This window comes from Aricia agestis, chromosome 10 (assembly GCF_905147365.1).
Source record: "Aricia agestis chromosome 10, ilAriAges1.1, whole genome shotgun sequence".
NCBI lineage: Eukaryota > Metazoa > Arthropoda > Insecta > Lepidoptera > Lycaenidae > Aricia > Aricia agestis.
The window spans coordinates 13,244,590-13,268,964 of record NC_056415.1 but is presented as its reverse complement, the minus strand read 5'-3'; the positions used below and the strand labels follow the sequence as shown (position 1 = coordinate 13,268,964).

Here is a 24,375-nt window from a genome sequence, read left to right as displayed (position 1 = left end):
TAGAAAATGTCATTTTATTCGTGTTTTATCGAATACCGAGCAAATTTCGGTCAAATAGCTAGTATTATTTAAGTGTGAAAATGATTTCTTACTTCCCCAAATTCCTAGTAAGTGTAGTTCTCGAGTATTTCCGGGAAAACACCTTACCACGAAACCGTTTTGAGATTCAACCGAACGAATCAAAATGCCGCCGAGTCCCATAACTCTAACTTAACCCGAGTAGCGGGGTGGTGTCGGGTCTGTAGATGATCGTAGTTGCGGTAGGTTCTATCGTATCCACAACTTTGCCTTAAGCGATGAGTGGAGCACCATGGGGTTTTAGTGGGTAGCAGGAGTCCCACATACCCCGGCCGATATCCCCAATTTGCCGCGGATGCATAAAGCATTTCCCCATGTTTAAAAAAAAGGCCTGCTGAGTGGCCTTCAATCGAGTATTTACAAGAACTATCATTTAACTATTAAAACGTCAACAGCACATCAACAGCTTGTGAAAATAGACTTGTTTAAATTGATTGCTTTTACACCACATCTACGTTATTATTGTATGATGTAACACAATACAACATTTCCGTTTACAAAACATCCGTTATTTTCATGAAAATCCAAGAATGCGTTCGGTTGGTGTGAAAATTAGTATTTTACCTTAAGGCCATTCCCTGAGCAAAAGACCTCGACCATACATTTGCCGCGTTGCCGAGATCGCGCCAAACCCCTATTTTTTACTTGTCTTCGTTCAAAGTTGACTTAAAAAAAATTCAAACATCCAGTACGTAATTAATTAAATTATTGTCGATCTATGATTGGCGAGTGTTTTAAATATATTACCGTAATTTGTAAATATTAGGGAGATACTGAAAGTATGCTTGAATTTAAATAAATTGGTATTACTTTGGAAGCTGATATCATGAGTACTTATAGAAAATAAAAATAGAAAATTAATAACTATGAACAGAACGTTCATATACTAAAGATTATTGCTGTATTTTTATTATAATTTTGTAGCTTTCAAATTATGAGTTGACAAGGCTCTAAATACGGTAAATTACGACATCTCCGTAGGGGGAGCGTCTTAATTATATTATTAATCTAAATACTAGATGGCGCTCGCGACGTTTATTGCACAGGAACCGTGCATTTTTGCGGGCTAAAAAGTATCCTCTGTCCTTTGCCGGAACAGACACACTTTCGCATATATAATGGTAGGTATGAATTGAGTTGTATACTGCAGACTACTGAAAATTAACATTATTAGACAAGATGTTTCCCGCTATTTTGCACTTAAAAAAATTTGTTAATGACGCATTTCGCCATCATAAAACGGGCAGGAAGGACCTGTACGTTTGTCTTTCACACTGCTGAAACTATTTTAATAAAATTTGGTATACAAATACTTTGTGTCCGGGGACAGCTTATCTCATTAAGTTGACGGTACATTCCTGCGGGGCTAAAATGGTCGCCTTGGAGAATCACACTAAGAATCACAATATGGTTCATTTTTTAAAATTGCAAAATGCAAGTCTGCTTGCAATTCATGTCTACAACTCGACAAGTCATTAAATGAACGTGTCGAAAAAAGGAACTAACGCTGCCATCATACAAAAACGTCATTTTTGACAGTTCTCCTTTACGAGCAGCGCCACCGCCCACGTTCATATTTAACCTTGTCGCACTGTAGTAATTCGTACTAATTTGACATTTGTCAGTTTGACAGTTTTGACAATTCATTTGCTGAATTGATTGAGAGGAATTGCTAAATGTGACCATTTTAGCCACGCAGCACGATAAACGATACATTATTGATTAACGTCCATTATAATTAATTGTAATCATTCAATTGTTAATAACCGCTCATCACCTTACAAAGTAGTAACAAAACAAAAATGTAAAATTTTATTGTATTGGTATTGATGAGCAATTTCAATTGGAGCGAAGCATTACAATTGCTAATTATTAATTATTGTTATCATTTAATGAACTGTATTGTTAAGTAATGAATGCAAAAAGTCTATCCTTAGCAAAAAGTGAGAACTTGGGAATTCTAAAATTGGTTATCGAAGATCAGACTTAATTGAAGATAAGTAATTAAGTATTTACGACGACCTCTGTCGCACAGTGCTTGAGCGCGTGATAGCCTAAGCCGGGGTCGCGGGTACGAATCCCGCTGACGGATCAAAAAAGTTTTTAATGTCCCTGGGTCATGGATATGTGTTAAATATGTGTATTATCTAATATATAAAATGCTCGTGTTACAGTGTTTGCGCGCGGAATCCTCCAAAACAGCTGAATCGATTTCAATGAAAATTTTTATACAGTACTTTAGGCCTGAGAATAGATACTAAAAATAATTTATATGCCAAAACAACGTTGCCGGGTCAGCTAGTTCACACACTCTGCCTATATAGATATCTCATCATGTGATTACTTTGTCTCGACGACAGTATACATTATACGTGGGAGAGCCATGCTTCGGCACGAATGGGCCGGCTCGACTAGAGAAATACAACGTTCTCACAGAAAACCGGCGTGAAACAACGCTTGCGCTGTGTTTTGCCGAGTGAGTGAGTTTACCGGAGGCCCAATCCCTTACCCTATTCCCTTCCCTACCCTCCCCTATTCCCTTCTCTTTCCTTCCTTACCCTCCCCTATTACCCTGTTCCCTCCTTAAAGGCCGGCAACGCACTTGCAGCTCTTCTGATGCTGCGAGTGTCCATGGGCGATGGAAGTTGCTTTCCATCAGGTCACCCGTTTGCTCGTTTGCCCCCTTTATTTCATTAAAAAAACATTAGAACCCAGCATAGATTAAAGTAGACTTTTGTACGTATGTGATATGATAACATTAATAATATTTTGTGCTTCTTTACAGTACTTGAAATAACAGTTGATAGAACGTAACATAATAATTATTATAGTACAGGTTCCCTGGAATATCTTTTTTTATTACTATCAAGCTAATTTTTCGTAAGAAGCTTCATTTTGATAAGACGTTCAAGTAACAACAATTTCCTCTGCTCCCTCTCGCTCTATGTCGAAAAACTGTAGCTAACAGAGATTTAATATTTCGATTTATTTGTACTAAAATATAGATTGTTCTATTTGTCAATAGTTATATAATTTAAGAGTAACATTTTTCAATGTTACTCTTAAATTATATAACTATTAACCTATGAATGTACAAAAAATCAGCCGGTTAGGGTTCCGTAGTCAACGAGGACTTGTTGATTTTTTGAGTTAGTAACCATTTTCAACTTTGTTATAACCTAAATTATACGTGTCCTTAACTATTGAGATTGACATTTATTTTAACCTCTAAGTCATTCATACAAAACTCCTTGGATTTTCATTTTGCAATTAAGTAACCATTTTCTATTTTGTTTAATACATAAATACGTGTCCTTAACTATTGACATATTTAACCTCTAAGTCATTCATTACAAAACTCCTTGGATTGGCATTTTGCAATTAAATCACTTATTTCCGTAGCTCCTAGTTTATGTTGATCATTACATCAGACTAAAGAGATTTTACCTTAAATTAATTTACATTTACTTAAAGTATTTACCTTCTTGTTACCATAATAACTCTTCATGGCAGCATTCTCCAATTCAGCATCCAACCGCTCGTTTTCCTTTCCACAAGAAATACCACTTCCTAGTCATACTTTATTAATCAACTTCCAAAAAAGATAAGGTTCTATGTTCGACTGTGGATGTATTTTTTGTTGCTCTATGCACTAACAACTGAACGATAAAAAAACAACTTATATCAACAATTCTCGGGATGTGAATGATCAATATTGCGCCCAGTAGCCCTAGCACGGCCACCAGTAGAAATGCGAAAGTATGGACAAACTGTGGAGATAAACTTAAGGTGGCAAAATTCAATTAAAATGCCACTTTATGACAGACTATAGTCCTAAAAATTCAAATAATATCCTATTTCATGACATGTATTATAGTCTGTCATAAAGTGGCATTTTAATTGAATTTTTGTCGGTCGCGATTAGCCGCGGTAAAGATCGGAACGGCACCTTAAGTTTATGTCCACAGTTTGTCCATACTTTCATATTTCTACTGGTGGCCGTGCTAGCCCGGCTGGAGGTGTAGGTTATCATTCTAAGGAAGAAATATAGTATTTGATTAATATAGTAATTAGTAATTAAGTTTTAATGCCTAAGGTTGAACTGCGATTATGATGCTATTACTCTATTATTATAGCAATGTTATAGCAATTAGCAACTTTTATCTTTTTCTTTTCTTTTTTCTTCAAAATACGATTAGAATAATGTTAAGTAGAGGAAAAAAAGGTAAGATAAAAGGAGTTAAACAGTGCTACTTGTATAATACTGTAATATGAAATGAAATGAAAATATACTTCATTGTGCACAATCAATTACATAAAATACAAAGTTTAAAAAGAAATAATATGAATAAATGAAGAAAGCACACAAAGGCGGCCTTATTACTAAGCAGCAATCTCTTCCAGGCAACGTTTGAGCGAGAGGATTAGAATGCTGGAATAGGGTATAGGGCTAAAAGTATATTAATTTAATACTGAGATATAAAAAGCTAAAGATTAAAGAAATAATTATAATAGTATACATAAACGGTATCATAAATAATTGCTAGATATGCACCTAAGCCATTACTGTTTTATAGAAGTAGCTTAGTAGTTTTATTAGAGTAACATTATATTTGTAACGCTTTTCAAAAATTTTCATTTTTTTTAAATAAAAAACTTTGAGTGATAAAATATTTAATATCATTTCTAAGGCTCGTTTTCTTGAGTAGTCTTCTTTGAATCCTTTTTGTGTTCATAATAGAACCATCTGAAACAAGAATAATTATTTATGAAATTCAGGCAACAACAACGCCCTTATTTAAGAGTTCAACGCGCGACCCTGCCGGTCTAAAACATTATTATAATAACTTTGCTGAACTCAGAGACGAATAATAATAATTACTTAAGTGTAATTAAATCATTATTTCGACTTAAGCCCCATACTTTATCTGTCAAACTCTTCATTTAATTACAGTTAAGCAATTAATATAATATCATCTCTGAGTAAGACAAAAAGTAAATGGGCCATGGAAAACATAATAAATTATTAATATATTATAGCATACTAGCTGACCACCGGGTCCGCTAGTGTCACTTTAAAACCTTCCCTGGACTTCTACGAATATTTTAAGACTAAAATTAGCCCAATGCGTTCAGCCGTTTTCGAGTTTTGACGTGGGAGAGCCATGCTTCGGCACGAATGGGCCGGCTCGACCGGAGAAATACCACGTCCTCACAGAAAACCGGCGTGAAACAGCGCTTCCGCTGTGTTTCGCCGAGTGAGTGAGTTTACCGGTGGCCCAATCCCCTACCCTTTTCCTTTCCCTACCCTCCCCTATTTCCTTCCGTACCCTCCCCTATTCCCTTCCGTACCCTCCCCTATTACCCCTTAAAAGGCCGGCAACGCACCTGCAGCTCTTCTGATGCTGCGAGTGTCCATGGGCGACGGAAGTTGCTTTCCATCAGGTGACCCGTTTGCTCGTTTGCCCCCTTATTTCATAAAAAAAAAAAGACTAACACATTTGAAAATCCATTTTTATATATAAGATATAAGAAGATGCAGCATATTACTATTATTTCAGAGAATACATCATATTTTAATGTATTTTTATTGCATTTGTGAATATAGCCTAGAAATCTACTAATAGCATAAGTTTTTTTCGACGGGACTCATTTATAATTTATCAGGCGCATAAACGTTGTTGATTGTTGCAATTAACTATTCAATATTCTCTGATTATAGTTCCTTGATAATAGCTGTAATTGACTTGGGTACTTCACTTTCTTACTATTATTAAGACTTATTAAAATGTATATTACTTTTTGTTTGTTTATATTAGGAGAATCAAATTATGTTGAGAAAGATCTAGAGAAATCAACCATAGCCTGTTGCTATTACTGAGTTTACTCATAGGCCTGCAATGGAGCACCTCCCATACTTCCCAAATTTTTACTTTTGATTTTTACCAAAAACAGTCAAGACTCATGAGGAACAATCTGCATACATTTTTGACCTCTAACTTTGCTATCGAAACTAGCAAATATGTTTTGCTAGGGACTAGAGGCCAGAGCCCCTAGTCAACACGTTTTCTTTATAGCTTCTTTAAGAAATCGCAGATCAAAATGTATGGATTTGACATGACGTTTGAGTCGAATGTTGTCTTCATATTGTTGTACGCAGTACGCATATGGCAATTTCATATATTTTTAATTGGCGGTTCTCTGTAGAATCGCGTGTACGGTGTATGTGTCCCTTATATAGAGTTCACTGTGAAAGTAGCAGCACTGAAAGAGCAAATTTTTTTGGCAATTGTATGGACAAGCGCCACAGCATCATGAATTTTCCCATATAAAAGTTTAAAAAAAGTTACTCTCTCAGCGCTGCTACTGTCACAGTGAACTCTATACAAGGGACAGATACACACCCTAAAGTATTATCACTATGTTTTGTTACACCCTGTATAATCTTATATATAAAATTCTCGTGTCACAATTTTAGGCCGCGTACTCCTCCGAAACGGCTTTACTGATTTTAACCAAATTTTATATGCATATTCAGTGGGTCTGAGAATCGGCTACTGGGTACTTTTTATATTGATAAGTGCATTTGTTGAATAAATAATAGTAAATTATTGCATTCGAGAGTCTAGACTGACGGCGACCATTGTTTGTGCGACGGGATAGCGATGGACGTTGCCATGGTGACATACTTATTTAGTCACTTCAATTAAATAATACGGGCGAAATACTTAATATGGCAAAGAAACGTTTGCCGGGACAGCTAGTATAATATACTTTTTTTTTAAGAGCCTATGTTGTTCCACTGCTGGGCAAAGGCCTCCCCCAAGTCCTTCCATTCATCCCGATCCATCGCCACCGTCGGCCAACCTGGCTTGTATGTGTCAAATTCATCATTATCATTCATTATCAGGTACCCAGTCTGTGGCGATCTTTGCCCAGCGGTCAGGATGCATACGGCTAATATGACCCGCCCAATCCCATTTCAGTTTGGCAGCCTTTATGCCTATGTCTGTTATACCAGTTTTGGAGCGCAGCAGCTATTTCTTATTCTACTTACATGAACATAATATACATACATGAACACAAATAAAGCCGGTATAGACGCAGCCACGGTGATGAGGAAGGGCGCCCCGGGCAGTATGTGGAGTGTGGTGATGTACACCATTGAGTACATCGGCGAGAAGATGAGAGGTACTATCGTCTCCGCCAGACCGAAGAGGGAGTACACCTTGCCTGAAATATGAGACAAAAATTATTACTGGCGCCTCATAAGGCCATCCATAAAGTATGTTACACCCAAGGGGAGGGAAGGGTGTCGATGAAGTGTGACATGTGTGACAAGAAGAGGGGAGGAGTCTTAAGTTTTGAGACGTTATATTTTAAATTTAATAAATTGAATAGCATTTGTAACATTATGGCGGTTTTAATTTTTATAATAAAAATGTCCAAATAGTATTTTTATTATAACCTATGTAGGCTGGTTCTAATATTGGAAAGGGGGGGCTGGGTTCAGGAGCGTCGTCAAGAAATGGCAAAGTCCCTATGGCGTCATCGTACAAATAAGTTTGGGAAGCACTGGTTTAGTATGTAATTTAAGAGAATAGGAAAACTTTTTGTAATTTCTTGGAAGATTATTCATGCATTAAGTTTAAGTTATAGAATCTATATATTAGGAAACGTAGGTGAATGAAATTTTGCACAGTTACAGATTATATAGTGAAGGAGTGCATCGAGCTAATATTATTTTAAAATTATGCTTTTATCATACATTTTTATATAGTAGAAATATATATATATATATATATATGTATATATATATATATATATATATATATATATATATATATATATATATATATATATATATATATATATATATATATATGTGTATATATATATATATATATATATATATATATATATATATATATATATATATATATATATATATATATATACTAACTAACTTAGTGCTTTTGTAGATTAATCACTATAATAATTTTGTGATCAGTACAGAGCACGCTCAAAATTTTATGTCGCGTGCCCCATTGGTTTGACATCCCTGGCATAGGCGGATAATGTGTTGAAAACACAGCCACTGTTACTTAAAATAATACCAAGTTTCATGATATGGATGGGGAGGGGGGTGCTTCAGGGGGTCCACAGTAAGCAAGATAATAAAAGTGGGCCACGAAACAAAGGAGTTTGGGAACCTCTGCATTAAGACCATTGTAAACCTGCATTCTAATAAACCCTGATTGATATCTTTCCACAATTGATAGATTAACGACATAAATATTTACCTAGTTCATTACTGGTCACCATCTTGGAGGTTATGGATCGCGTGGCGATTTGTATTGTTCCGTTTAGCAACTCTAGCACGGGGGCTGAAAACAAAGATTAAATAAGTTACTTATAGCTTATTGTAATAAAATGTATAGCATATTATTGCAAAAAATAATATAGTTGAAATGTGTTTTAAATTTTAATAAAGGCGGTAGAACTTATGTCATCGTGTATTTAAAGCTACTTCAGTTTTATTTTGATTAACGTACAAAATTAAGAAATGTTATATTATATTATACCAAATGACGTTAGGGGACGTCCACAAATTACGTGAGGTGTTTAAGGGTCGAGTCAAAACTCATCTAATCTTACGTTGGAGGGAGGGGGTCTCGGCAAATCTCACGTAATTTTTTTTCTCATTGTTACAAAAAAAAATCTATTTTGGTCCATTTCATCATGGTGTGCTTAAGATTTAATCGCTTAAACGTTATGCGATTAAGATCATTCTCTAATTCGTTCGAAAGAAAATAATTAAATTTATACTTTGACGTTAAGTACCCTGTAAACGATCAAATTTAACGAAGTAAACAAACAAACGTGCATCGTATAAGTTTGTCAAACAATTAGCTAGAATCGGTTTGAGATCGTGAGATCTTGTTCAAACCAAAGACTTCTATTTAATAGAATTCTTTGGTTCAAACACGTTTGTCAAACGCTACGCCAATCCAAATTTTCTTTGGAATTACTCAATATTACTAGACAAGAATATTGAATAGGCATGATGACTATTTTTTTTCTTCTTGGTAATTAAAGGACCATTTAAAGATAGAAACATCAGTGAAAGAATTACTCTGTTAGCTTAAAAACTTTCCAAGATATCACAATTCAATAATCTAATAAAATAGACCTTCCCGAAATGCTCCTGGATATAAAGTGCTACGAAAGTATGACGTCACTCTTTCGTAGTTTGTAGGCATCGGCAGAGAAGTTTGTTCGATGGGTATATTAAATATTGCGTTTATGAAAGTGGTTTCATAACAAATGTTGCTTTTAATAATTACATAAGTTATCGAATGGTAAATAAATATTTGGTTAATTTATGTAAAAAAATCTACTAATCTATTTAACTTTGAAAGCTCATAACAAAAAAAATAAGAAAGTTATGAAGCTGAAATTTTGGAAATATTTATTTTTACCATTATACCTTTATTTTATTTTAAAAATCTGCTAATGTTTGACCTTGCCATCATCCCTATTGCAAGCAAACTTGCATTTTAAAAAAAATATAATATTATGATTCATAATATTATTATGATTCTCCAAACTGACCATTTTACCCATCGTATCAATTTAAGGCACTCCCCCTACGGAGATGCCGTAATTTATCGTTTTTAGAGTTATAAATCATAAATTGAAAGCTACAAAATTATAATAAAAATACAGCAATAATCTTCAGTATATGAACATTCCTTTCCCCGTTATTACGAGTATTTCCTATTTTTGTATATTATACTCAGGATATCAGCTTCCAAAGTAATACCAATATATTAAATTTCAAGCATACTTTCAGTATCTCCCTAACATTTACAAATTACTTTTATTTGAAACACACACCAATTATTATAGATCGACAATTTCATTAACTAAATATTCCCCGTTTGTATTTTGTAGGTCAATTATGAACTAAGACAAGTAAAAAAATATGATTTTAGTGCGATCTCGGCAACGCGGCAAATGTTTCAATGGTCAAAGTCGTTTGCTCCGGGGATGGCCTTTACTTGTCGCACTCTTTTCTACCACTTATCCCGCATGAGTAATATAAAGGAATTCTTAATACTTATAAGCTATAACATTTTAGATTCAGTACAAAAATCGTCACTCACCAACATAGATGTCCTTGCCGTTTCTGGCGAAGGCCCACATGAGTGCGCCGGCGATCTTGCTCGTCATCGCGATGATACCCAGCATCGAGTCATCCAGCTTTAGCTTCTTACTGAAGAAACTTATTGAGAACATCGTGCCTGGAACAGGTAATAGACTTATTAAAACGTGGCCTTTAATTATTATTAAATTAAATAGATCAATTAGTTCTTACTAATTAATCTATTCTATTCTAATTAGCCGTTTGTGTCCCACTGCTGGGCAAAGTCCTCCCCTCTTTCCTTCCACAGTCCACACGTCTCTATCCCTTGCTGTGTTTGGCCACTCTTTATCAACAGCGTCTAATTCGTCGCACCACCTTTTCTTGGGTCTGCCCCTGTTTCGCCGACCTTTCGGTAGCCACTCCGTAACTAGACGCGCCCATCTGTCCGGGTGCATGCGGGTGATGTGCCCTGCCCAGCTCCACTTTATTATAATATGTGTAGTATGTACTATCAGAGAAGTTGATTCCTAGTCACTAGTCAGATGGGGGATGTACGTAGTTTGGTCGCGTTACGTCAAACCCAGCCGACAGACCACATACAGTTACACACAGTTAACATTGAATTGACATGATCCGACCAAAATATGACGTTGGTCTGTCATCTGCCTAGGAATCAATTTCCTCGATGGTACAAATGAGGGATGTATACCTATCTTTTGTAATCTACTCTAATACATCGTAATATCGGATATTACAAAAAATCTGTATATTCAGTACCCACAATTATTGATTCCTCTTTATTTATAATATCTATTAGTAAAAGTGAATTAACGTAAATATTTATCTAGTAAGCCTCGGATCACCATTGATGTAGCCGCCTTGAGAAAACATGCCCTTGCTAGAGTATTCAGTATGCCGTAATTGTATTAATTGATTAATCGTTTTAATTACTGTTGAATTTAATTAACTTCACTAATCCGCTTTTTATTGTTGTGCCAATTACATAATAGCCCAGGAAAATTAAACATTGGACCTAAGAATAATTCGCATAGAGCTAAAAATTTGTAGAGACGTTATATACACCTTATAAATAAAACCTCAAAAGTCCCCGGCTCCTCCTTGTGCTAAAAAATTTTTTCAAGGTTAAAGGTATGAAAGGAGGTTTTTCCCGTTTTTTTTCCAAACTGTCCTAGTTCTAAAAATTTTATTCAAATAATTAATTATTTCATTATAAATAAAACCTCGGAATTCCAGGGCGAATTTTAAGGTTTTATTATAATGGTGTATTTAACGTCTCTACCAATTTTTAGCTCTATGCGAATCATTTCGAGGTTACGATTTTTTGCGTCTGATTAGACCGGGCTATAACTGAATGGACACGTGACAATAATTATCAAATAATTCAATTGTTAAGGCTCGTCTTCACTTTGGGATGTAATGGTGAACCATGATTGTGAAGCTGCCTATAGGAATTCTATGGAGATAACCAAAACGAACAAAGATAAATTACGTTTCATTCATCTGTGTAAAATTTTATGAAAGTTGGTCTAGTTCTGAATAAATTAACGTCCAACCTAAACAAATGTACTAACTACTATTATAAATATACTAAATTCACTTCACGAAAACATAACGTATTCCGACTTCAAGTCGAGTCCGATTCTGTAGGCCTACTACGAAACCGTTTTGAGACTCAAACAATCGGACGACAATGCCACGTCCTCTTACAACCCTGGCCCTGGAACTTAAAATATCGCATCCATCGCAAACTTTTGCGTGGTGTGCGTGAATGTGAGATATATCTAGTTTCTAAGCTTTATTCACATGTGTTGTTTGACACAATTTTGATTGGCTAGCGTTAAAAATTCACCAATAAGCTACGCTTAACTCCTGTCAAAGAACAAGTGATAAAGCCTGAGATCGAAGCAATATCCGGGGTATGAGAATGCGGCCATGAATGTTATTTATTACAAACTTTAGGTATAATAAATAGCAATATTTCATTTCATTTAATATTATATTATGATAAGAGCAAATTGCTACTGCTGCAGTTAGCTTTAAAAAATGCCTGCACATGCGCCTCGTGACGTCGTATACGAGTACTCGGGCTATTGGACCCAAAAAAATTGGACCCATTGGGTCCAATGACTATATATGAATTTTTAACATTTTTCATCTAGCGATTGGACCCGCTTTTATGATCCATTGTTTTCTGGCAAGAAATTTGAAAGTAGGGTGGCACAAAAATAATCAGTTATAACCATAATATTATTTTGTATATTTAAAACTTAGAACACTCTCATTAACTTATGTTATAATTATTACTATTATGTAAGTACCTAAATCTACTGCGTCGAATTATGTTTAAAAAAATATCTTTAATATTATTATAATATTAAAAATAAGTAAGTACATATTTAGTGTTATTAATTTTGTATTTAAACTAACGTTAATTATTACTGTTAAAGTCTTAACTAGTCGATCGACGTGGGCGCCCGCGCCATGCGCATTGTACAATGTACAGTGTACTTGTTTTTTTGCCTTACATAAAAAGTGCATTTTGCACAATAGACATAATGAGTGCGAGAGAGATGACATTAATGTAACAAGTTTTCCCAGCTCAGTGATAAATTATGACGTCGGCTAAGAAGCACGTGTTTGGTAGATCAATGCGTAAAATGTACATTTGCATATCGTTGAAACAAACTGAAAAACTGTTAAAACTATTTATTTTTATATTATAACCACAGAATTTACTTAACGTAACATCTAAGGATTATTTTTGTTAAAAAAATGTAATATTATTAAAAACTAGAAAAAATAATGTATGGAAAGTATTACCCATACTTTAATAATTTTATTATTATTACATACTTAATAATGTTTTTAAACCTACTAAATTATATTATTATTAACAATAATTAATTCACAATTACAAGGTTCACCTAAGAAGTTATTTTATAATAAAACCTGTGATTTTATTTCATAGAAAAAAAATTAAATACTTTAGTTTTATTTCAATGTTTTTAAACAAAAGAAGTACGAAAAATCTTATGTTATTAGTTTTAAAATACTTTATGTTAATATTATTGGCCAAATATTGATTTATTTTCTATTATTTTTACTAATTGTTTGAAGTTTTAATTTGTCTTGAGCCTTTACCGATCTCAATAAATATTGTCATGCAAAGTAATTATTTTGTTTTTTATTCTAATCTACAACTTTTTTGCTGGCCCTACGGACATAAGCCCGACAGTCATAACAAATAATTATTTAGGTCCAATCGCTAGATGAAAAAATGTTAAAAAATCATATCTAGTCATTGGACCCACTGGGTCCAATTTTTATGGGTCCAATAGCCCGAGTACTCGTATTAAGTTGAGTGCGATGTACGGTGAGGTCGTTATTCGTACAAAAAAGTTTGATGTTATTATTATGAGTGTGAATGACCATTAATACCCAAAATAATAAATCAAACAAATGAAGGACAAAAATAATTTATCTCTTTATCGCGGTCGGATTCGACGGCTTGGGGCTTGACGGGTTAAAATATCCCAAGAATATGGGCTATTAATTGAAATCTTATATTAGAAACATAAAAACTTGAGAGGTGTCAAGGGACACCCGAATGGAACGAAGTTATTTCTTATGTTCAAAAAACCTGTATACTTACATATTATACACTCAAAAAAAATATTAAATAAAAGCCATCTATTGACGCCCAGGAATACTGACAACGTGTCGCTGTTTATTCTCAAAAAACGCCATCTAGTTGACGCACAGGAATACTATCAACGCCCTCTGCCCCTACCATGCAGGTACTTATAAAAAAGTGTCAAGGTCAAATATCGTTCCGTCTAGCCTCCTTTACGACGAACGCGCGATAACGAACTTCCTTCCAATAATTATCTATTCATTATTTTCATCTCATCATGATGTAACACAACATGAAATTATTAATTATTTTCTCTCACGGCTCTAAAGTTAATTTACTAGTGCAGCCATTCGCATAATGTGCTCCGCGGAGCCCCGGGGCTCACTGTAGGGGTCCGTGAACGATACGAGTACTGCGGGGCTAAAATGGTCACATTTATTATTCCTCTCAATCAATTTAGCAAATGAATTGTCAAAACGGTCAAACTGACAAATGTCAAATCAGTACAAAAATACAGAAATGAATTGCAAGCAGAGTTGCATTTTGCGATTTTAGAAAAAAGAATCATATTATGATTCATATCATGATTCTTCAAAGCGACCATTTTAGCCCCGATGTATGACTTGTATTTAAAAATATCATCAGACACCAGCATGGAGAAAATTCATGCAAAGACAAAACATTCTTCTTTTTGGGGTTCGTCAAAATTGTTTATTCTCAAAAGGGCTCCGCTACCAAAAAGAACGGAGAACAGCGGCAATAGTGGATATGGGGCACGGGCCATTTGCCAAGATGCTTTCATTGAAATGTTTAGGAATTACGATATAAAATAACTTCTGCGACGAAAAAAATAATGAAAGCACCATGGGATCTTGTGTATGGTCTAAAATAGAACTTACCAGATGTATGTAAAATGAGGCTGTAAGTACAGTACATGCTGTACTTGATCTCGTCCCAGTTGAACTGGTACCGACAGAATATGTACACTATTGATGTTTCGCCTGAAAAAAATTTATATTTAGTCATTTTACTAAAGATCTGATATATGCGGAAGATGGCACCAATTACTAGACGATGCCCGCAATTCCGTTGCGCCCAAAGTTTATCACGCGGCGAATATTTTTCCGGGATAAAAACATCCTATGTCCCTTTCCCGGGATTCAAAGTATACCATATAAAATTTCAGCAAAATCAGTTCATCGATTTCGGCTTGAAGAGATAACAGACATACAGACACACTTTCGCATTTTTAATATTAGTACAGATCTTTCCTTATAAGTAAAATATAAATTGACTGCATAGCTAAATAAATTGTAAATAGATCTATAATAAACGATTGATTGTGTATTAAAAACAGGCACCAATTAAAAAACAATAATCACTTATTGTATTTAGAATGCACTGATAATTTAATTGATAATAGAAATAAATATTATGAACATGTTTTTACATAAACTTAATAGATAATGATGTCGGTTAAGAAACATTTCTAACGATATACGGCAATTTTATATAGGAACAATAATTATTTAAGCATTATACATTATTATGCAAGTAGATAACTTTACAAACTTTATAATAGTTAATATAAGGCGTTACTTTGCGAAAATCCAAAGCTTATTTTTTTTTATGAAATAAGGGGGCAAACGAGCAAACGGGTCACCTGATGGAAAGCAACTTCCGTCACCCATGGACACTCGCAGCATCAGAAGAGCTGCAGGTGCGTTGCCTGCCTTTTTAAGAGGGAATAGGGGAGGGTAGGGATGGGAAGGGAATAGGGGAGCGTAGGGAAGGAATAGGGTAGGGGATTGGGCCTCCGGTAAACTCACTCACTCGGCGAAACACAGCGCTGTTTCACGCCGGTTTTCTGTGAGAACGTGGTATTTATCCGGTCGAGCCGGCCCATTCGTGTCGAAGCATGGCTCTCCCACGTATAAATTTCTTATTATTTTTAGCAATATTCCGCAAAATAAACCTCAACCTTTAAGTAAATGAATGAGTCTACATCCTGAGGATGCTCCGGTGTTGGGACGAAACGCGCGTCGAGGTGTTCAACCAGCATGGTGGTGAAAGACTTTGCACGGATTTGCCAACATATTGCTTGTGTGGTGGTGGTTTGCAGGTTCTTGCATGCGAGTGTACGCATAGGCAGTGTGGGAGGAGGGAGGTGCTGGACGCATGCCTATGCGTACACTCACTCATTTACTTAAAGGTTGAGGTTTATTTCGCGGAATATTGATAAAAATAATAACAAACCATTTTTTTTACTTTATAATATTTAAGCCAAATGTTATTTTAAAGTATGACTCATACCTTCATAGCTTCCTTTACTATCATAGGAAAAAAGTCGAAAAATCACACTTATATTTTTCCGACCAAGTACAGAAAAAGGGGGAAAACGTAAACAAAGTAACATCCATGCATTTACTAGTAATAATATAAATGAGAAGGAGTGTCTACCTCAGTCTAAACTGATTTTGATGATGGACTCCTGTGTCCCGGGCCCCGGCCATAGGTTATAAAGCCCTGAATTATTTTCTGCTGCCGAGCAATAAATGCATTTCGGTGAGAAGGAATTGCATACTATTACACAATAATTGTATAATTATATTTTAGAAGGACATCAAAAGCTGCCTGGTCAGTTATATATTTCATCAGCTTCCTTTATAATGAAGGTGAAGGAGTAGCCCTGGAGGCATTTGACGCACTCAGAGCTTATAATAATAATGCCTACTTGACTTTCATTTAAGGGACCTATCAGTCCGAGAGCGTTCACGCGGTTAAGCGTACATGCGGTCAATTTTGCGTTCTTTGTGTTGTATAACGTTATATTATATGTTACGCTCAAAGACCGAAAACGCTCGTGGAGCGGAAAAATAGCTCACATCGCGAAATTCATGCCGTGGCTGACATGCTATTCGATCTCAACGCGTTGTAGCTATGATGAAAAGCCATGACACTTATGGAATATTAGTATTTGATAACAACACATATTACTTTCGGATATTGAGCCCAAACTAGAAATGTTTTGGTAGATGTCGTTATAAAACTTTTTTTTCTTTTATAAAATCACTGCATAACGTCTTTGTTATCATTAAATACTAGATGACGCCCGCAACTTCGTTGCGTCAAAACGCGCGCGGAAACGGTATACATTACGTTATGTAGTCGTTCTGTGATTGCCACAATGCGTCGTGGCCGTTTTCATTAGAGCCACAACATGAATTTAACATTGTGGCTATTTTACTGTGCAATGTGAGCTATTTTTTCGTGAGCGATTTCGATCTTTGAGCGTAACATAGAGATACTCACACAGGGGGCGTTCTGACCGCGTCAGAATTCCTCCTGTGTGACTGACTGCTCGAATGCAGAATGCGAACGCAGAACGCTTGAACGTTGAACGCGTGACCGTTCTCTGTCTGATAGGTCCCTAATGAAGAGTTTGACAAAATATAACGTACATCTAGGTATATTCATCAAATCAAAAAAAAAATATAATCATTAAATTTCTGAGTGTGGCCGTTATTGTGGTGGGTTCTTAAAAAAACTCAATTCTGGTAAACGCCTTTCTTATGTCACGGCAATATATGCCAGCAATCGTACTATATTATTGCAACTTCGTTGCGCATCAGCTTTGAAAAACAATCTTAAGGCAAGGCTGTCCCTGAATTAGCAGGTCGATGTCTTTCAGTACAAATATCCAGACGTTAAGGACATTAAAATAACATTGCATTCATATCAGCGCGCCTTGTATAGGGCGGTTACGACGCTCGCCGCGTTGTTCATAGGGCGAAATAGGAGAAAATTATACATTTTATTTTATTTTTTTAATGACCGAATCATTTGTTAAAAATCTATTTAGTTATTTTGCTAGAATTAGAAAAATATATCCTTTTTGTAAAAAAATCATATCATTGTCATTGAAAATTACGAGATTACGAATTTTAAGTGTATTTTTATGGTGATATTCAAGATTTTTTACAGAATTACCATACTATTTTTCAATATTCTGTTCGGTTATTTCGTTACTTTGTTTCTTTTTGTGTCTACATGAATTTTGATGTACGGGAATTCCACATAATTTCGACAGATTGGAAGTTTAAAAATCAGTCTTTCTTTTCGAACTGGCCTCACCTTAACAAAAGGCGCTAAAATTGTGATAAGGAAACTTTCCTAAGGATAAGGAATATAATTTCCCGGGGTTTAAAATACCTCTTTATCAAACTTTATCAACGTCGGTTCACCGGATCAAAAGTGAAAACGAAACCTTCTTGTTTTTGAATTAACAACATTAGTAAGCATAATTGGATTTCTATTTTTAACCGACCTCCAAAAAGGAGGAGGTTATAACATGTTGATTTTTTTTCCAAACTACATTCTTTTTACGATCCACTTTGACTGGATGGAAATGGTCGATGTGCAAAACTGTAAGTATTATCTTAGTGTTCATTTGAATTATTCGTGTGTATTATTAAAAAATTACTTACCCCAAATAGGGCCAAAGGTTAAACAAACTAGAAATAGTATCAGGCATATTTTCAATCTTCTGTTGTTCGGTCCTTTCTTAAATACTATTTGTACAGTCTCTTTCAAGCTATCGAAGTTGAAAAAATCTACCAAAAATCCAACACATCCTTTTTGCTTGTCCTGAAAACAACATTACGTAATTAAGAATTAGTTTCGACTAAAAGTTTCGTAACAAACAGAAAAATCTGTTGTCATATTATAGTGGCCCCGATTAAACATGTTTTGTTTTTATTAGTTTTGTGTCAACAGAAGGGGTAATTTTATTGCAAAATAATTCTATTCTTTTCCTAAAATTTTTCTTGTAGAGCCCCTTTGCCACATATTGCTATACTCAGAGTCACTCTCTTAGTAAAATCTTGAATTTTAAATCGACACGATTAAGTGAATCTTGAATCGTGCCATACAATTATGTATACATACATACATACAATCAAAACATAACCTTTCTTCAGGCGCAATCAGGAAAAACTAATACACAAACTCACCTTCTTCACGTTTTCCAGCCATCTGTGATCCTCGATATAAAAATATAAGTATAAAAAGTTAATCGAATGTATTAAAACTGCTATACCGAATACACCATAGTAACCGGCGTAACGCAGGATAATTCCACTTAAACCGATCCCGACGGGGAAAGCAACTGTTACTCCTAGAGATAGCACTCCCAGCCGATACGTCCTTGTCTCCTCTGAAGTGATATCCACTATGTAACTGTACCCGCCCAGGAACATGGTATACCATCCCCCACTCAAAGACAGGAAGATGATGGAACAAAACGCGGTCCATTCCACTGACGCCTGATAGAAGTAGGTGTTGATTATATTCAAGATACAAGAAATGAGTTCGCCGGCGACGGGCAACTGGATGCATATCTTGCGTCTCCCCGTTCTGTCGCTCCAGGCCCCGATGAACATCATCAGGATGATGGGGAAGGCGGTGTGGATGACGCTCTTCCATCCCTCCACAGAAGCCACCAACCTCTGAACCTCGTCCTCTTCATTTGTCAAGTTCTCCCGCTGGCGGAGCTTCAAGGCGGTGCACACCGCTTCATTGTACTCTAAATTGACTCTACAGGCCTTATCTATATTCAAATTCTGCGTAGACAGCATAGTTATGATGCTCGTCATCATGAACAAAGCGACCGTTGGCTCCACTGTTACACTTTCTTTTATATATTTAAAATTTTTGCACGTCGTCATTTTCTGACTGACCTTTTCAGGCGTCCGCGTCAGTGGGGCCATCTGCTCCATGTTCTGAAGAGAGTTCTTCTTTGTGTTTACCATCGTGCTGTCTTTTAGTTGGGTTTGAACAAAATGTTACCTTCACTCTATCGAGAGTGGTATCAATTTTCTTGTAAGTCTCTTTTGATCTTGCTTTATAATATTTGTCGCTATAAACTCCTATGAGATTTGTTCATTATTTGATTTCGTTTTTAAACTGTAATTACAAACGATTATTTTAATTTTCGAACGCAATTAAGTATGTACAAATAACTTACGAAAATATTACGGTGCTTCCTTCGGTTAATAATAAAAAGCACTGCGAAATCTTTGCACCTGAGTTTGTTTTTAAATGTCAAGCAGTGTTGTTGCATTTTTTATTCGTACGGCTCTCTCTGCTGGTTACGTTAACACTGACTGCCCGAAAAATTTTAAATGAATTTTTTATATCACGAGTATAAATTGACAAGGAAATGATATACAGATTTTCGATAATATATTCCTTTCTATTATCATATTCTTAAAATTTACATAATTAGATTAACATTGTATGTCACTTATGCCTTGTGCGACTATATTATATTAATATGCATCGGTATTAATCGTGTTAAACTAATAAATTACCCGTTTTTTCAGGTGTTAGTATGCAGTAGTATTTATAAATGTATTTTTAAGTTATATTGTAATAAAATATTATAATTATACTCCCTGTATAATCAAAAGTCGAAGTACATAAATATAGATATTATTATAATCAACAATAGAAATTCAAAGCGTTATATAAGAAGACTCTTGACTAGAGAGATCCTAGGATAACGTGTTATAATTTACTAGACGTTCCGCGCGGCTTCGCCCGCGTTAATAAGATATTTCACAGACAAATGAGTCCACAAAAGAACACTATGATCCTTCACGTGGTCTACTTCTTATCTGTGCCAAATAACAGAAAAAATCCTCCAGTAGTTCGTGAGATAAGCCCTTTCAAATAATTTCCCCCGTTTTTTTTTTCACATTTTCTTCTATTTTTTCGCTCCTATTAGTCTTAGCGTGATTAAATATAGCATATAGCCTTCCTCGATAAATAGGCTATCTAACACTGAAATAATTTTTCAAATCTGACCAGCAGTTCCTGAGCTTAGCGCGTTCAAACAAACAAACAAACTCTTCCGCTTAATAATATTTTATAGATAATCACTACATAATTATCACCATGCTGTGATACCTATGGGGATGGTTTTTGTATGATAAACTATAATAATATGGATTTGTTGGTGCAGTCATATTGATGTTAAATATTTTCCTTTTATTAAAATAATAATGTAATATCTATCATTCAAGTTCAAAATCGAGAAACTACGTCAGTATCAACCAATGACTAAGATTATTTTAGTACCCAAAATAATGTTGATGTTCTTATTAAAGCTTTGTAAGTACAGGCAGGTAAAATTGTATAAATACAACCATAATTATTACTTATCTCTTATTATAAAGTAACAAAAACTTGGGAGGTGTCAAGAGACACCGGAATGAAACGAAGTTATTTATGTTCAAAAAACCTGTATACATAATAAACACTCAAAAATTAAAAAAATAACGCCATCTATTGACGCTCAGGAATACTAACAATGCGTCGCTGTTTATTCTCTAAAAATTCCATCTAGTTAACGCACAGGAATACTATCAACGCCCTCTGCCCCTACCATGCGGGTACTAAAAAAAAGTGTCGAGGTCAAATATCGTTCTGTCTAGCCCCCTTTACGCCGAACGCGCGATAAGGAACTTCGTTCCAATAAACATTTATATGCCTTATTTTAAATAAACAACTTTTTAACGTGCCAAAAACTAACAAGTATATTCGGGGAACTTAATCTCAACCAACGACTTATACAACTTGTCGACAAGTTATAATATTTTAAGCATAAAAAACTAATATTTTAAGCATAATTTAATATTAATTTAAGAAGTTATACTTACTAGCACATATTATAATATTATGATTAATTAGTAATAGAATCTACCATAACTTTAACGTAGAAATTTTATAAAATGAATATTGTTAAATGATATTTCCACATGCATATTTCCTATAAGTCAATTACTATTAATACCAAAGTTAAAATACTTTTATGGACCTGAACAATTATTACTAAAAAATATCTAAATAAACGTAATAATATAAAAAATATTTATGTACTTACAAAATATTTTTCAATATCAGCGTCGAACAAAAACTTTTGAAACTGGTTTCAAAACTTTTTTATCGCAGAAAAATATAGAGCTGATTACGGTGTATTACTTGTAACACGTACTCAGATATAATACATTGCGATTACTGCAGGCCGCCTCATTAAAAGAAATACTAGATCAATCATCGAATTACCATACATGATGATAGTCTTGATACAATTATTATTATTAGGTAACGCCGGAGCTAGATAAGGTAAGCTGGCTCGCGACCTTCTTGCAAGTTTTCAGTTCTGGATGTTGGTTTTTCTCATTAGAGGCCATTTAGACGCCTCCGTGGTCCAGTTGTTTAGAGCGTGGATCTTGATTCTTGACTCGGAGGTCGTGGGTGCGATTCCCGCGATTTACAAGTTTGGTTAGGACAATTCAGGCTGATCACCTGATTATCTGACAAGTGGGATGATGCGTAGGAGGGGCATGTAAAGGTTGATCCTGCGCCTGATCTCTCGCCAGTCGTGTCGGTCTTCCGTCCTACTGGGTTATGAGAGTAAAGGAATAGAGAGTGCTCTTGTGCGTAACTGGCTTGGTTTCAATAAAACCGGCCACCGTCACCGAAACCGGTGTGGGAAGTTAGTTTAAAACAACATTATAAATATCTTATATCTTTAAACGTGCAATTCTTGTATATATATATATATATATATATATATATATATATATATATATATATATATATATATATATATATATATATATATATATATATATATATATATATATATATATATATATATACGTATATATATAATTGGAATCTCGGAATCGGCTCCAACGATTTTCATGAAATTTAGTATATAGGGGGTTTCGGGAGCGATAAATCGATCTATCATTTGTAGGAATCATTTGTAGAAAATGTCATTTTCATCGGATACCGAGCGAAGCTCGGTCAAACAGCTATTGATAATAATTAAGACCACAATCCCAACGTGGACTATGCGGCGGCTGACAATAGTTTTTGCGATCAGGAAAAATATATGCCTCCAGCGCGATAAACAAACAACACAAACGAAATAGCGTGTATTAAATAATTAAACACTTTCCTTGCTTCCTCATTTCTTATTAAATAATTTAATTATACACTTTCCTTGCACTTATTCCACTTTATTATTATACTAATAAAATAGAATAAGTGCAAGGAAAATGTATAATTATTTAATTGAAGATGAATTTCCACCAAGAAGTGACAGTACATTCAATATCGTATCTGAAAAAGCGTGTAAATCATTTTACATAAATTTAATTTTTAAACTCATATTGAGTTCTTTATCGTCACATCCATTAATTAGGTTACTTATAATGTAGTCTACGTTTCTATCATATTTAAAAGCAGTGTAATATTATACGTGGGAGAGCCATGCTTCGGCACGAATGGGCCGGCTCGACCGGATAAATACCACGTTCTCACAGCAAACCGGCGTGAAACAGCGCTTGCGCTGTGTTTCGCCGAGTGAGTGAGTTTACCGGAGGCCCAATCCCCTAACCCCTACCCTATTCCCTGCCCTACCCTCAACTATTCCCTTCCCTTCCCTTCCCTTCCCTACCCTCCCCTATTACCCTATTCCCTCTTAAAAGGCCGGCAACGCACTTGCAGCTCTTCTGATGCTGCGAGTGTCCATGGGCGACGGAAGTTGCTTTCCATCAGGTGACCCGTTTGCTCGTTTGCCCCCTTATTTCATTAAAAAAAATTAATTATTTAAAAGAAGTAATGTATGAACAAAATTTCCCTTAAATAAAATGTAGCACTTATTAGTCCGTATCGATTCAGAGAATAAAATAAATTATCTTATCATTATTTATACGGTCAACATTAAAGTCACCAAAACAATGAATTCGTATTATTTAATTCATTCCGACATTAAATTTAATGTCAAGGACGACCGAAAAGCCTGATCAATAAGATACCTACGATGCGATAGGTTCTTGTTTTACATGAATAATAATTATTTTATATTAAAAACAATTGCTTCATTTTTTGGTTACGCTACCAGGTTTTGTCCAGCTATGTACAAAAAAAGCTATACAGAGTTGATTTTATATTGCCAAGGAATGTGCTCAGTACGTAACACTGTTTCTTTAGGTTATCATAATTATTTGTGGGATCATGTCTGAAACGACTTTATACAGTTCAGCTCATCTATATTCTTTCTAGTCGTTATTTACATTGTCTGAATCGAAATCGAAAAAAACCCTATTCGTTAAAACTATTACCTACTAGTAGTCCAGTGGTTTAGAGCTTGGCTCTAAACCACTGGACTATGTAGTCATATCATATTATTTCTATTAATAGAAATTATTATTATTGATATCACGTGGTGGAATCGTAAAGATAATGTGCAACTTACACACATCATTGCTAGCTACATCATTAGCATAATCTATATTCTTGTAATGGATTCCCCGTTGCATTCCTACTAACTACCTTAAGCACTTTTAGCACATAAACATTGAACACAATATATTCAGTAATTCCTTTCTTAGGTGATTTTTCTTCAGATCAAAAG

The 24,375-nt window shown here is 35.0% G+C and overlaps 1 protein-coding gene across 3 annotated transcripts; it reads right to left on the bottom strand.

Annotated features, from left to right (window-relative positions):
- Nucleotides 1–4,747: 4,747 nt before the first annotated feature.
- Nucleotides 4,748–24,315, bottom strand: LOC121731096 (proton-coupled folate transporter-like). Of its 3 annotated transcripts, none has more exons than XM_042120433.1 (8): nucleotides 24,221–24,315; nucleotides 18,896–19,847; nucleotides 18,371–18,530; nucleotides 14,783–14,884; nucleotides 10,248–10,385; nucleotides 8,382–8,465; nucleotides 7,155–7,311; nucleotides 4,748–4,825 (listed from the first exon to the last, which is right to left on the bottom strand). In XM_042120433.1, the coding sequence occupies exons 2-8, from the start codon at nucleotides 19,691–19,693 to the stop codon at nucleotides 4,765–4,767; spliced, it is 1,500 nt and encodes a 499-aa protein (XP_041976367.1). In that variant the 5' UTR covers nucleotides 19,694–19,847; nucleotides 24,221–24,315; the 3' UTR covers nucleotides 4,748–4,764. The 3 variants fall into 3 exon arrangements, with proteins under 3 accessions (XP_041976367.1, XP_041976365.1, XP_041976366.1); XM_042120431.1 differs by lacking the exon at nucleotides 24,221–24,315 and adding an exon at nucleotides 21,825–21,962; XM_042120432.1 differs by lacking the exon at nucleotides 24,221–24,315 and adding an exon at nucleotides 21,829–21,962.
- Between the last annotated feature and the right edge of the window lie 60 nt (nucleotides 24,316–24,375).

Bases quoted from the DNA above. Each gene is read 5' to 3' on its own strand.
- LOC121731096 (XM_042120433.1), bottom strand. From the start codon at position 19,693: ATGGTAAACACAAAGAAGAACTCTCTTCAGAACATGGAGCAGATGGCC. The intron at 14,885-18,370 runs GTAAGTAATTTT...AATTTTTTTCAG, and splicing joins AACCTTTGGCCCTATTTGGG to GCGAAACATCAATAGTGTAC. The intron at 10,386-14,782 runs GTAAGTTCTATT...TACCTGTTCCAG, and splicing joins CCTCATTTTACATACATCTG to GCACGATGTTCTCAATAAGT.